The 13,433-nt window shown below is 62.0% G+C and overlaps 1 protein-coding gene and 2 long non-coding RNA genes across 6 annotated transcripts; 1 reads left to right on the forward strand and 2 right to left on the reverse strand.

Annotated features, from left to right (window-relative positions):
* Positions 1-597: 597 nt before the first annotated feature.
* On the forward strand, positions 598-2,310 carry LOC138925008 (uncharacterized). The gene is made up of 3 exons (XR_011440602.1): positions 598-761; positions 1,182-1,298; positions 2,170-2,310. It is a non-coding gene; the product is annotated as an uncharacterized lncRNA (long non-coding RNA).
* On the reverse strand, positions 2,288-13,370 carry LOC111774277 (uncharacterized). 4 transcript variants are annotated; one of them, XR_002809194.2, is made up of 6 exons: positions 13,285-13,362; positions 5,490-5,578; positions 5,253-5,415; positions 3,603-3,674; positions 3,083-3,146; positions 2,288-2,667 (listed from the first exon to the last, which is right to left on the reverse strand). It is a non-coding gene; the product is annotated as an uncharacterized lncRNA (long non-coding RNA). The 4 variants fall into 4 exon arrangements; XR_002809192.2 differs by having other exon boundaries at positions 2,288-2,670; XR_011440601.1 differs by lacking the exon at positions 5,490-5,578 and having other exon boundaries at positions 13,285-13,370.
* IER2 (immediate early response 2) lies at positions 9,376-13,235 on the reverse strand. The gene has a single exon (XM_023645280.2). It carries the CDS (start codon positions 11,027-11,029, stop codon positions 10,358-10,360), a length of 672 nt encoding a protein of 223 aa, XP_023501048.1. The 5' UTR covers positions 11,030-13,235; the 3' UTR covers positions 9,376-10,357.
* Positions 13,371-13,433: the final 63 nt, after the last annotated feature.

The following is a 13,433-nucleotide window of genomic DNA, read 5'->3' on the forward strand; positions in this document are numbered from 1 at the left end:
GTGGCAAGCCTGTCCCCCACCCCGCCCCACTCCACCCCCAACATCCAGTCACATCTGTGGACAGTCGTGGCTGCCACCGCTGCGGGAGAAGGCCCTGCTGGTACCGAGTGGTGGAGGCAGCGCCCACACAGAAGCATCTGGCCCAAATGTCTGCGGGGGAGACCCGGGCGTGTGCCTGGGTTCAAGGCCAGGCTCTGGCCCTTTGAGCTGTGAAGACGACACAGAGCGGCAGGCGTCTGACCTCGCTGTGCCTCCGCTCCCTCCAGGTGCATGAGGGCGCTGACACTGTAGTGCGCTTCTGTCTCGAGGATTCCGAGAGTCCATATGAGTGAGGTGCTGAAACCAATAGGCATGGCTGTGATGACTGTTGTCATTCTTAGACTTCAGGCTCCAGGCCCCACAGATCTGAATTTGAATCTGACACTTCTCAGCCAAGCCTGGACGAAGGCTGTGGCTGCCTGTCTCGGGGTCACCGGGGGAAACAGACCAGCTCCTGACACAGCCTCGGAGGGCCCAGCAGCGTCCAATCCTGGAAGGGGCATTCGGGGGCATCAAGTCTTCTGGGTTCTGATTCCGAGGATGTCACGGTGACAGGATGGGATGGGCTCAGGTGCAACACGCGCTGGAGGGGGACGACTGGAGTGGGTGGGGATGGTCCCCGCTGCAGAGGGCACCTGTGGCCTGGCCACCCGGACGGCTGCTGGCAGGAGGTCCGCAGAGTGTCTGTTGGAGCTGGGGATCCTTTCTGAGCTTTCTAGAAGGTACAGGCCAGCTCCAAAAAGGGGAGGCCACCGGGAGCAGGGGACAGGTACACAGGGTAACTCAGGACAATGAGAAGGAAGCTCAGCCCTTTGGAGAGTGGGGCAGAGAATTCCCGGGAGCCGTGTGTGTGTGTGTGTGTGTGTGTGTGTGTGTGTGTGTGTGTCTTGTGTGTCTGTGTGTGTGTGTCTTGTGTGTGTCTGTGTGTGTGCTTGTGTGTGGCTGTGGGGAACCCGCTGCGCCCAGACCCAGCTCAGAGCATTGAGATAAAGGCTGCCAGCCCAGTCTGACAAGAAACTCAGGTTCGGGCTGGGCCACGTGGCCCTGGGGCCAATCCTGGCTCCAGCATCCAGGGACAAGGCTTGCCTTGTCTCCAGGGAACTGCTGGGAGGTCAGGGGCCTCGTGTGTCCCCCTCCCATAGATGTCCAGAGAGTCCTGAGAAAGATGGACAGGACCGGGGAGAAAGGAAGGAGGCGGTGGAAACGAGGACGGCCACCACACCAGGAGACACAGGAGGGCCCGGAGCAGCCAGGACTAGGTTCGTGCCGGAAGGGCAGGGCAAGGCGGAGGGCCGGGCAGGGGCTCAGGTGGAGGCTGACCGGCAGGGGGCTGGCCTGAGGCCCAGGCCCCTCTGGCCTCTAACCCGCCCCTGTGGGACAGGGCCCTCCCCGGCGCCCGCCAGCCAGCCCGCCCTCAAGTCTAAAGGGCGAAGGCACGAGCGTTTCTGTCCCAGACGCCAGCCAGCGAGGGCTGGCAGCAGGCTTTCCAGTCTATCGGTTTGATTTTGCTCAGTAAATAGTGATCACCAAAAAAAGGCCACACCCAAACCAGCTTTGTCCTCCTCAAGCCTGTGGGCACGAATTGGCCCTGGAGGTGTATTCACCCTGAGGGAGGAGAAAAGATGGTACAGAGTCACTCAGTAAGTGGGTGTGAAAAAGCTGGAGAGGGACCATGGGGGACGGTCAGCCTCGGATTCGAGGAGAGGAAGGAAAAAAGGCCGTCTACTGGTGGCAGGAAGGCCTGGGTGTGGCTGTCACCACCCTGAGCTCTGCTTGTCTGTGAACAGGAGACGAACAGGGTACATACACACAGACACACACAGACACACACAGAAAAAGTCCACCCGCCCACCCGAAGGGCCCTACCCAACCCTGCCCCCAAACCCAGGAGAGGAAGAAAAACAATGGACTTCATTTTACTGGGCACAGATGGCTCTGTGCCTCAGTTTCCCCATCTGTAAAACGAAGCCGGTGAAAGTGCCACTTTAATTCTGACCCAGGCTGCCGTGAGGGTTGACTAAGTGAATACAGTCATGTGTCGCTTAATGGTGGGGGCACGTTCTGAGAAATGCATCGTTAGGTGACTTCATCGTTGTGCGAACGTCACAGAGGGCATGTACACACATCTAGGTGGGACGGTGCTCATCTTGTGGGACCACCATCCACCGGTGACTGAAAAAGTTGCTATGTGGCACATGACTGGACGTGTGAGGAGCCGAGCACGGGACCTTCTCACAGGAAGCATCAATAAATGTCATCACTTCTTTTTTATTTTTTCTTTTTGGCAAAGAAGATTGGCCCTGAGCTAACATCTGTGCCGATCCTCCTCTATTTTGTACGTGGGACACCACCACAGCGTGGCTGATGAGTGGCCCTAGGTCCATGCCCAGGATCCGAGAACCCCAGGCCACCAAAGCACACCGTGTGAACTTCACCACCATGCCACCAGGCTGGCCCCTGTCGTCACTTCTCATATGGAGGAGTGTTGTTTGGTCTATAGCTAACCGGAAGCCCCCGGGGCCGGATGCTGAGTCTCCCGGGGCCTCAGAGGCTCTCCGCGGTGGCGGCTTCTGAAGAGGGCGCTTCTGTAGGGGAGGAAGACGTTTCCTCTACCGCCTCTGGGTCCTTCTGCTGGCCAACGGCAACAAAGTAAATTCACATGAGACAGAATAACAGGAGAAAATGAAACAAAACTTGATAACACGCATTCACGGGAGAGGCTCAGGCAACCTGAGCAACTCAGCCAACTGGCCGAGGCTGCCTGTTTAAGCATCTCCAGCTGCAGACAAGGGGGACGCTGGGGCAGTGGTTTGGGTCTTCGAAAGGGAGGAAGGCAACGCACGTGGAAATGGAAAAGCAAATGTTTGGTAAATAGAACTTTGCTAAGAGTGGGCTCAGCGAGGGTGCTCCCAGTCTACCGGAACCCAGAGTTATCTGCGGTGATGGCCTGTCCTGGGCACAGGCCTTTATTTTAAATTTCTTTTAGGCAGTTAGTGGGGAAAGGCAAGCCTTTATTGTCTTCAGCTCAGAACAGGCTGCATACCAGAGTGGCGCATCTTGCATCTCGGGGTGGCCTGCCCTGAACCCCATCACTTCTCAGGCTGGTTCTGCAAACAGAAGGCACATTACATGAACCCTCAGTCAACACGGGGCTAACTGCCCGGCCTGTCCACCCAGGGCTCCAAGAAAGAGCAAGGTGTTTTCAAGACCCACAGCTCAGCTCCCCCCCCCCGCCGCCCCGGTCCAGAGGACCACCCTGAGCTCCTGTCAGGCCCTTGGGAGAACTTCCCAAACTGGAGGAAACTGAGGCACAGACCGCCAAGGGAACTGGCTCAGGAGGTCACCTCAGGTAACCCATCAGGGCAGCTGGGACAGTGACCGGCAAACTTAGCTGTACCTAGGACTTGCCTAGGACGCCTGGGTCCCCTGCCTGTCGCCGCCCCCCCCCCCCCCCCAGAGATCCAGGGAACCCTCAGCGCCCACTGCAGAGGCTTCTCCCCGGCTGGCCACGCCCCGTCCCCTGGCTTCACAAGCCTTAGCCTCACAGGGGAAAAGAAACAGACCCTGTGACTCCACACAGGAGGGCAAGGTCTGCATTCGCCTCCCCTTTCCCGGTCACCTTTGCAAGACAAGAGCTGGAAGCAGAGAAAAAGGGCTGCACGTTTGCCTGCTCGTCAACGCCCTCGCGCCTCCCCCTCCCCCCAGCCTGGGCCTCGGAGCTGCCCCGCAGCTGCACCCGGAGGCAAGGGTTAACAGGAAGCGCCGGGCGTCCTCCAGCCACAGAAGCCCATTGTTCTCCAGCTGGTCCCCTCCCCTTGTCCAGGAAGACCCTCCGGGGAGCCCCTTCAAAAGGGCTGACCGACAGCTCCAGGCAGCAGGCCAGCCGGTCAGGAGGGCGAGTGCAGGAGGAGGAAGCCCGCTGGGTGTGGGCCGGGGCACAGCTGTCACCACTGCCTCTCGGGGGTTTCCAAGGGGGGGGGGGTTCAGACTTGCGCGCCCTGCGGGGGGCAGCCCTCCCCCACAGTCCCCATCTGGAAGCCAGAAAGCTTTGATCTCGAGCCTCTAGGTACAACGTAAGCCCCTGCCTCCCAGTACCCGGCCCTCCACCACCCCCCCAGCATCTCTGGGTCAGAAAGTTTCACACTCCACCCCTCCTCGTCTGATCTGATCTCAGATCTGCCCCGCTCCAGGCCCTAACTGTCAGCTTTTTCTGATTAGCAGACTCTGGCTCCTGTGCTCTGGCCGGGCGGCCTGGATGGGGCGGGGGAGGAAGAGAAGAGCTGTGAGCAATTCCCTGGGAGCCTCTGGGGGCGGGCAGGGCGGGGGCTCGCAGCTGGCAACCAGATGTGGGTGGACAGGCTGAGGGGGAAATTAACTGGTACCAGTCGGGGTGGCGTGGCGGGCAGGAAAGACAGGACCTCAGGGGTCCCCGCCAGGCACATAGGTGCTGGAGGGAGGGTGGCGGGACAGTGAACACTGAGATTACTTCTTAACTGAGTATAAACAACGTGCTGGGGGAGGAGGTGGATCTGGGGCCCACTGGGCCAGGACACTGGAAGGCAGCAAGAAATAAAAGGGGCAGAGGGGGACAGCGGGATGGTGGACCCAGGGGCACTTCTGCTGAGAGGGGCTGCAACGAAAGGGGCAGGCAGGGAGCTGGCCTTGGGAGGCCTCAGGTCTGGAGATGAAGGTCGAGGGCCTCAGCCCCTGGGCTCAGCTCTCTGGACCGGACACTGCTGTGAGGGTGCAGGGCTCCCTGGACACGAGTGGGGGCTTCAGCAGCCTCCACGCCAAGGGTGGAGAGCGCGAGCCGGAGACTCGGGCAAGCTCCATCTCCCTCCTGCTTCTTGCGCCGTTGACCTGATTCCCGCGCGGCCCCGAGGGTCTCAGGATGCGGAAGGGCAGGCGCGGGGCGAGGGGTCCAGGCACCCGGGTTCTGGGAAGCGGCCAGGGCAGCGCGCAGGCCGGGCCGGAAGGCGGGAGGCGGGGCTCGATTTGCATGCCCCGCCCCGCCTGTGATTGACACCCAGACCGCTCCACCCCGCGCCCTGGCCAGCGACCCACCCGAGCGTCCCGCCTCGGACGTCAGTTTCCCGGCGGAGATCGGGGCCCGCCCAGCCGGGCCTGCGCCGTCCCCCTCCGGCCGCCGGCCTCGCCCAGGCTCCTGGGAGCGGGGAAGCCGGTCTGGGCGCTGCTTCTGGGCTGGTCCTGACCTGTGGCCTGGCCCCTTCCCAGCTCCGCGGAGGCTGAACTGGGGCGCCTGTCCCTGGGGTCCTGCACAGCGAGGGCAGGGATCTCGGGAGAGGAGACACGACCAGGGCCGTCCTCTACTTGCTCTCCTGCAGGGCGATCCTCCCTGGGCCTCAGTTTCCCGGTCTGTAAAAAGCAAACATTAAAAAGGATCGACCTCAAAATGCGTCGTTCATTCACAAAAACTGCTTAGTAAGCACCTGCTAGACTCCTCTCTGTCCTCATGGGGGCCGCAGGCTGGCAGAGGACAAATCCAGAAACAAATGTAAAACTGCAGCTGCGATAAATACTGCAAAAAAAAAAAAAAAAAAAAAAAAATAGCTCTTTATCTGCATGTCAATAAATATAGGGGTCTTAGACCAAAATGGGAGGCAGACGGGAACGCTTCCCTGATGACTTGTGCCCTTGTTCTGAACTGACCTAACTAGACGAATAGTGAAAAATTTTAGGAGGATCAGCATATGCAAAAGCCCTGTGGCTGGGAAGATTGCGGAAGCTTGAGGAACAAACAGCAGGTCCCTGCAGCTGAGAGTAATGCAAGATTAGGCCAGAGACGATGGGCTGGGCCCAGACTGAGTTGGGCCTTTCACAGTTTCATCACTCCTCCAGAAGCGGAAATTTCCTCACTCCAGGACAGTGGGCAAAGCGATTCAATGTTCTTCCAATAACAGGGAATGAATCCCTGGGAATCTCTCCCTTTTCAGCTTTCAGTCCTCAGCTAGACTTCTGACTGAGGCCAGTCTCCTGCCTGTAGTAACCAGGTGTCCTGAACTTGCTAACCTTCCTTTGTGACTAAGTCTAAGCCTGGAACCTCACACTGGCTACTGTTTCAGCAGGATCTTATGACATTGTTTCATTTTCATTGTAACCTTTATGAACTGTTACTTTCTAAGTATGGTGAGTGATTAACAAGGGGGTTAAGTTAAAAAAATTAGATAAATAATAGTACAGTTGTTACACAGAGATGAGGAAAATCTTGACAGTTAATTGTCTGAGGTTTGGGAAGTTCTATTCTAAGAGCCATAGGAAGCCATTGATTAAATAAGCTAATAAAATATTAAGCATTTAACACCTGCTTACCCCAGACAACCTCATTTACTCATTCAGGCCTGGGCTGGGCTTTTGTGAAACTGACATTCGAATGAGGACACAGATGCTAAACAGAATGTAAACATACCCTTTCAGCCGGTGAGCAGTGCTCTAAGGAAGGCTGAGCAGGGTCAAGGAGCAGAGCGGCAGAGGGGGTGCTATTTTAGATCAGGTGGCCCAACAAGGCCTCTTAAGGAGGTGATATTTAAGCAGAAACCTGAAGAAGTGAGGATGAACTTGTGGGTGTCTGGGAAAAGAGCGTTGTGGGCAGAAGGACAGCAAGTGCAAAGGCCCTGGGGCTGGAACACCCTTGGCCCGTTCTTCAAGCATAAAGTAGGCCAGTGTGGGTGAAGCAGTGGGGAGCTGGCAGGGTGAAACGATCCAGTTTGCATTTCATAAAATCGGTGAGCAGCTGCTGTGGAGAGCAGATTGTCGGGGCAAGGGCCAGGAGGAAGCCGCTGCCCTAATCCAGGTGAGAGACGATGGCAGCTCACACCAGGTGGGAGCCATGAGTGTGGGGAAAGCTCGCAGTGCGATGAGAGGTCAAGTTGATAGCACCCGTGACTGGACAGGGTGAGGGTAGGAGACAAAGGGAGTCAAGGAGGATCCCTCAACTGGAAGAGCTGGCAGGAAATGGCAAGAATCCTTTTTGGGTCCTGCATGTGTGACACACCTTAGCCGCCCACGGGGAGATGCGGGGAGGGGCTCAGGCAGAGGTCTGGAGGTGGGGGGAGGTCCAGGATAGAGACCCAGCATCCTGGCAGCATTCAGAGGCCTCAGACTGAGCGAGGCTGCCGAGGGGGAGTGTAGACAGCAGAGGCCCAGGGCCTGAGGCAGGAGGAAACCTGGGGGTGGGGGTGGGGGGACCTGGAGGAGGGAACGATCAATTCTGTCAACTCAGATCAATTAGGATTTGACTGAACTCCAGAGCTGGGAGGGAAGGCACCCCCTGTTCACACTGAGCCGCTGGAGGGGGCAACTATTTTTCCAGCACACACTTTCCCATACATACATATTCATGTCGCTGTGTGTGATTCCAAATGACCAGCACTGTTGTCACTCCAGCCTCTAACAATAATGCAAAGTGACTTTCTGTGTGCCAGGCGCTCCACTAAGCACTTCACAGGTATTATTTTGCTGCATCTTCACAACGCACCTAAGAGGCAGGGATATGACTGCCCACAGTTTACAGCCAGAGAAACTGAGGCCCAAAGAGGTGAAGTGATTTGCTCCAAGCTGCACAGCAAACAAGTCAAGCTGGCTGGCTGGCTCTGAAGCTGGGCTCCTCAGCCCACGGTGTCCGCAGCTGGCCTTCGTGTCACTCAGCATCCGGGTTCTGAGTTACCTCCATGTCCCAAGCATGCACATGTGTCTGGCGCAGGCCTTTCCTCCCCTGGGCAGCAGCTGCAGAGTCAGCATTCGGCAGGCCAGGCCGGCTGGATGGGCACGTAGGATGTTCCTAATTTGTGCCCATTTTGGACGGCACTGCAGGCCCGAGGTTCCTGGGGAATCCACTGGTCACGGGATATGTGACATTGTTCACATCTATTGTCCGATCCATCTCTCCGCAGAGGGCCTGTGCCAAGGCTCAGTGCCACGTGATGATGTGAAAACGCCAGGCTTCATCAATGTGGTCCTGACAATTTTCGATTGTGCCTCTTCCGATGGGTGACATGGGGCTGGTGGAGGGGTGTATCTTAATAGGATGAGTGTGTGTGTGTGGGTGCTTGTCCTGTCTCCCACGCATCATCCCCAGCCCCTAGCCCCGTGGCCCGGCCCAGGAAACCCCCAGGCAGCCGGGCGGGGGCGGGGGTCGGCCAAGCCGCTTCCCGCGGAAGGAAGGGCCCGGCGGTTCCGGCGACAGGATGCGCGGTGAGGCCCCCTCCCCAGCCGCCGGGGACTTCCCGGGCCGGGCAGGTTCGCGGGGGAGTTGCTCGCACGCGGACGCCTTGAGCCACCGCTGAGAGTGTCCCCACGTCCCACTGGGGAGTTGCGGGTCAGCACCCCGAGTGGGTGGCGCTAAAGTCTCCCACGTTCCCCGGGAAGGAATCAGGCGGCGACGGAGGCGAGCTGGGCCGGATTCCCTGGGGAACCCTGAGGGAGGCGGGGAGGGTGGAGGAGGCGGGAGCGGGGCGTCGGGCGGGGGCGGGGGCGGGGGCGGCCCGCCCTCCACCGCAGCCTCCTCCTCCTCCTCTCCCGCCTTGGGGTCAGGCCCCCGGGGTCTCAGGAGGCCCGCGGCGCGGAGCCAGCCGTCGGGAGGCGGGGCGCGCGCTTTCCCGGCGCCTCCCGCCGCCCCCGCTCCCCGCACCTGCGGCTTCTTTGTCCTCCCGACAGCCACTCGCCAACGCCCCGGGGCGACGCCTGCAGCCCTTCTCCTAAACCAGCGTCGGGTAAATTCGGGGGAGTTTTTCCTCTGGGATGGCTAACCTGGAGCTGGGGTGGGGCCAGAGCAAATCACTGGGGCTCCCACGGGCATCTCTAAACCTCCAGCCGCCTCGCGGAGGCTCACTTCACCAAAGAGGAAACTGAGGCTGGGAGCGCACCTCCCCTCCTGAGCCACACGATTATGCCGCCAGAGCCTGGAACCAGGGCCTAAGGGGCGCTCCAGAGTGCAGCTGCTCAGCTCCCCCCTCGGGCCGTGAGACCCCCGCCAGAGCGGATTCAGTGGGTCTTCGGAGGAGCGGTCCCCCAACTCTGCTTGGGGTACTGTACCCACCAGTATCCCCCCCAAACAGCCGAACTCGGAAAGCCCTCTCCCCACCCCCAGTTCTAGGGGAATTCCTAAGGAACCCCCAAATGTGAGAGCTCAAAAGACTCAGAGCGCCCGGGAGCCTCGCACGGAAGTGCTGTGGCAAAGAAAAGGGGGCCCAGCCCCCCCTGCCCACGTGGTAGCCGGTCAGACCGGTTTCTGGGGCCCCAGCAAGCCGCCGCCACCTCCTGACCCCTTCACCCCGCCCCTCCCCCGCCAGAGAGGAAAACAAGACGGGCAGCACAAGCTTTTGATTCAAATGGTCTTTATTTGTCTATCTGGCGTTCCTAGCAAAAGACCAGATAGATGGAGTTAGAATCCACCAGAGTAAACGGGTAAACAGACCCTCAGACGCGCTGACAAGGCTCTCCCGTCCCCAAACTGGCCCGGGCTCACAAGAGACCGGGCCCGGTCCGGCCTGACAGCGCCCTAACACCCACCCCTCTCCATTTGTGATTCAGACCAGGAACGTCTAGGTTGATCGTGTCGGTGTGTCCGAGGGACGGTCACGCTGGAGACTGTGACCGTCTTCCCACGTCTAACGCAACCGAAGAGAAAAAGTTTGGCCTGCAATTACAGCAGCCCCCACCACCGCCGCAGGCGCAGGGGCGCGGGGCCGAACCAGCAGCAGGCGGGAGCGGCATGACTCAGGCCGCCCGCCTCCCATCCCCCAGGGCGGGCCACACCCCAGACCCTCCTCCCAGGCCCCACACCCCCGCAAGGCCACAGGAAGCGCCCACGTCCGCCCCATGACGCAACCGTGACCGCTTGCACAAGTATGTCACTGGAGGGGGAGGGGCGGGCCAGGAATTCTCGGAGATCGGAGACGCCAACACCAACTACCGAAAAACGTGGAAGGGGCAGCACGGCCCCCAGTGAAAAACTCAAGTCCGACCCTGGGCAGTTGAAACACCAGGCTTCCCTTCTCCCAGTCCCAGGAGAGGCCGAGGTCCACGTCCCGGTGCGTTCGGACAACACCTGCCGGCGCGCCGGGTCTCGGCGGAAGGCGCCCGCGCCCCGGCTCAGGCTCCTCGGCGCCAACGCCGCACGCGCTTGGCGACGGCTCCCCGGGGACAGAGTCCCTCTCCGGGCCTCTCGGCAGCCCCGGCGGCGGCTCCTCTCCACGGTTTCCGCGGGCGCCCTCCCGGGGGCGGGCCTCGCCTCGGGGCCACGCACTCAGGCCGACGGCACGGCCGCGCTCTGGGCTCCGATCGCGCCGCTCGGGGGCCTTCAGAAGGCCACCACGGCCCGCACCAGCACGTTCAGCATGCTGTCCGCCGGGCGGCAGGCCGGCTTCGCCTCGCACGCCGGGGGCGCCGTCGGGGGCGCGGCGGGGGTGCAGTTCAGGAGACCGGAGAAGCGCCGCTGCAGGACGCGCGCCAGGTTGGGGAAGGCGCCCTCGGCTTGTGCCGGAGGCGGCTGCAGGCGATCGCGGAGCTCCGAGGAGAACCCTTCCTCCGCCGCCGCCTCCTCTAGACGGGCTTTCTTGCTCGGGACCAGTCCAGCGTCCCCGCTGTCGCTCAGGCTGCTGCTCCGCCGCTTGCGGCTGACTTTGGCGGGGCGCGGGGCACAGCGGGCGGGGGTCTCCTCGGCTCTCGGCGCCTCCTGCGTGTCCATGGGCTCCGGGAAGGGCTGCTCGCCGTCGGGGGCCGCTGCCTCGGCCGCGGCGTGCGCTTCCCGCGGCGGGTGCAGGTGAGGGTCAGGGGAGGGGGCGGGCGGCAGGGGCGGCTCGGACTCGTGGGCGTCCACCTTGGCCGAGAGGTAGAGCTCCCGGGCGCTGCGCATGACCAGCGACAGCTGCAGACTCCGGTGTAGCCGCAGGCCGCCGCGCTGCATGCGCGAGTGGTACATCTTCCACACCGACAGGGTCATGATGCGCTGCGCCTCCTTCTGCACCTCCATGGCGGCTCGACGGCGGGGCCTCGCGGGCTGCGCGGGACAGGGAGCAGGTGCACTCGGGACTTGGGACTCCGCTCTCGCTCGCGCCCACCCCCCCGCCGGGACTCCGCTCCGACGCTCTGCCCCGGCCTCCGCCACCCGGGCCCTTTTATACCCAGAGGGAAGTCCCGGAGCCGCCCCGCCCAATCAGAGAGCCGCATCCGGGCTTTCCAGCGCGCCGAGGCTCCAGCCTCCTTAAAGCGACAGGGTGGAATTTACCGAGCGGAGCAAAGGGACGGGAACCCGGGCGAGGGGGAGCGTGCCCCAGTCCACGCTGAGCCATCGGGGAGGAGGGGGTGTCTCCTTTCTCGGAGCCCCCCAATGCGCCCGCGCGCAGGCTCCGGAGAGGGGGCCGCGGGTGGGCACCAGGGCCCACCCACGTGCTTGCCTCTGGCGGCCCCAGCGGGTCATAGGCGGCAAGTTTCCCTGGGCACCCGGGAAGACCCGGGTAGGAGTCGGTACGTCCCCCGTGGGCAGTTCCTAGCATCCTGCAGGCGCCTGATGATGTTTGAATCAATAACGATTCTAACGCTTATTCAGCGTTTATTACGTGCCAGGTGCTTTTAAGGGCTTTCCTTTCGCAAATACCTCATTGACCCCTCAGCTCCACTCCGCGGAGAGCACCGTTAGACCTCATTTCTCCAAGTGGGGAAACCGAGGTGGAGTGACTCGTTCACTATTTGCTAAACGCATCAATGCGCCACTGCGGTGAAAGGGGACCACGGGGGCCTCCAGCTCTGCCGTCTCTCCGGCGCACGCCAGCCCTGCTCACTCCCCTCGTCTGTAGGCAGTAAGGAGGCAGGCAGCGCCGCTGGCTCCAGAGCAAAGCTGCCCACTCCACGGGCGGCGGACGTCTGCAAACACGAGCGCCGCCCGGGCTGCCGTTTCTGCGCTCAGCACTGCGCATCGCCCCCGTTTGCCTCGGCCCGAGCTCCACGGGTGGGTTTGGCGCTCGCAAGGCGGAGGAACCGGCCGGCCGCACGCCCGTCCGCGGGCACACGTGGTTGCCACCACCAGCCGACGCTGCCGTGCCCCGCCTTTGCGCCCCGGGAGGCATGCCTAGGGTAGGAGCTGGAAACTTGAACAACGCAGAGACAAATTGAAAACATCGGCCCCGCCCTCCGCTACGCGCTAATGCTCCAAAAAAACCTGTTTCCAGTTCCTCCAAAAAAAAAGAAGATGCAAACTTGTTCGGATAGCATTCGTGGCGCGGGCCCTTTAAGGGGAGGCTCCGCCCCGCTGACTCTCGCGCGGAACCTTCCCGCCACAGCATTCGCGAGACTTCCAGAACTAAATTCGGAAGCAATGACGCAGGGCCGGCGCGCGAGCCGCTTCCGGCTGCCCATATAAGGACAGGGGCGGGGCTCTCCGTGCCCGCAGCGGCCGGCTTCTTCCGGGCGGGAGGGGGCCCCGGCAGGAGCCCGCGGCCTCGGGGCCAGCGTCCACGCGGGCCGGCGGGGAGAGGGAGGTTTCGCTTCCTTCCCTCCGGAGGCCAGGAATGCCTGACGCCCCTCCGGGAAAGCCGCCGCCGCCGGGGAGGGGCGACCTCAGGGCTCCCACCGACGCCATCTCCCCGAGACCCAACACAAGGGGCAACGCACTGCGGACCCCTTCATCTCTGTTCCCCCAAGCAGATCCCACCGTTACTTCCCCCCTACGAGGTCCCTCCCATGTATTCCTGCTCTTTCCCCCAAATCGATGCTCTCAGGCACCCCTGGCGCCCGCTCAGGTCCCGCCCCCCAACCAGGCACGTGGGAACTCGACCATTATTCTCTCTTCTGAAAGATCCCTCCAAAAACTCCCCAGTGAGGGATCCCGCCACACGCCACGGCGACCCGCTGAGAACGCCCCCATCCCCGACCCCACGAGCCTGCACCATGGCATCGCCAACCCAGGCGCCAGCTCTGAGACCCCACACAGGGACTCGGACACGCGCAGGGGCGGCCCTCAAGGGCTGCTCCAGACACCCCGCCCGCCCTGCATCGGGAGATCAGGCCCCCGCTCAGGCGCTGGCTGCCCCCGCAAAAGACTGCTTTCCCGGAGACCCCACACAGGACTCCTCCGTCACACAGGAGGCGACCTTAGGAGTCCCTCCCCAGACGGAGACCCCACACGCGGAGGGCTTCCCTGCAGACCATCCATCCTCAGAGCCACCCCCACAGCCCCTCATGCACCCAGAAGGACCCCACCCCCAGAAGCAGCTCCGGGGCCCCACTCACCGCACCCCGCCCCGGGACGACCTCGAGGCGCCCCTCCTCCGCAAGGAAAATAAGGAGGAGGGGAGAGTGCGGCAGAACCCCGCCCCGGAGTACGCCCGCGCCTCCCCCCACCACGAGGAAGGTGACCCTCCGCCCCCCTCTCCGCCCCT

The sequence above is a fragment of the Equus caballus genome, chromosome 7 (assembly GCF_041296265.1).
Source record: "Equus caballus isolate H_3958 breed thoroughbred chromosome 7, TB-T2T, whole genome shotgun sequence".
Lineage (NCBI taxonomy): Eukaryota > Metazoa > Chordata > Mammalia > Perissodactyla > Equidae > Equus > Equus caballus.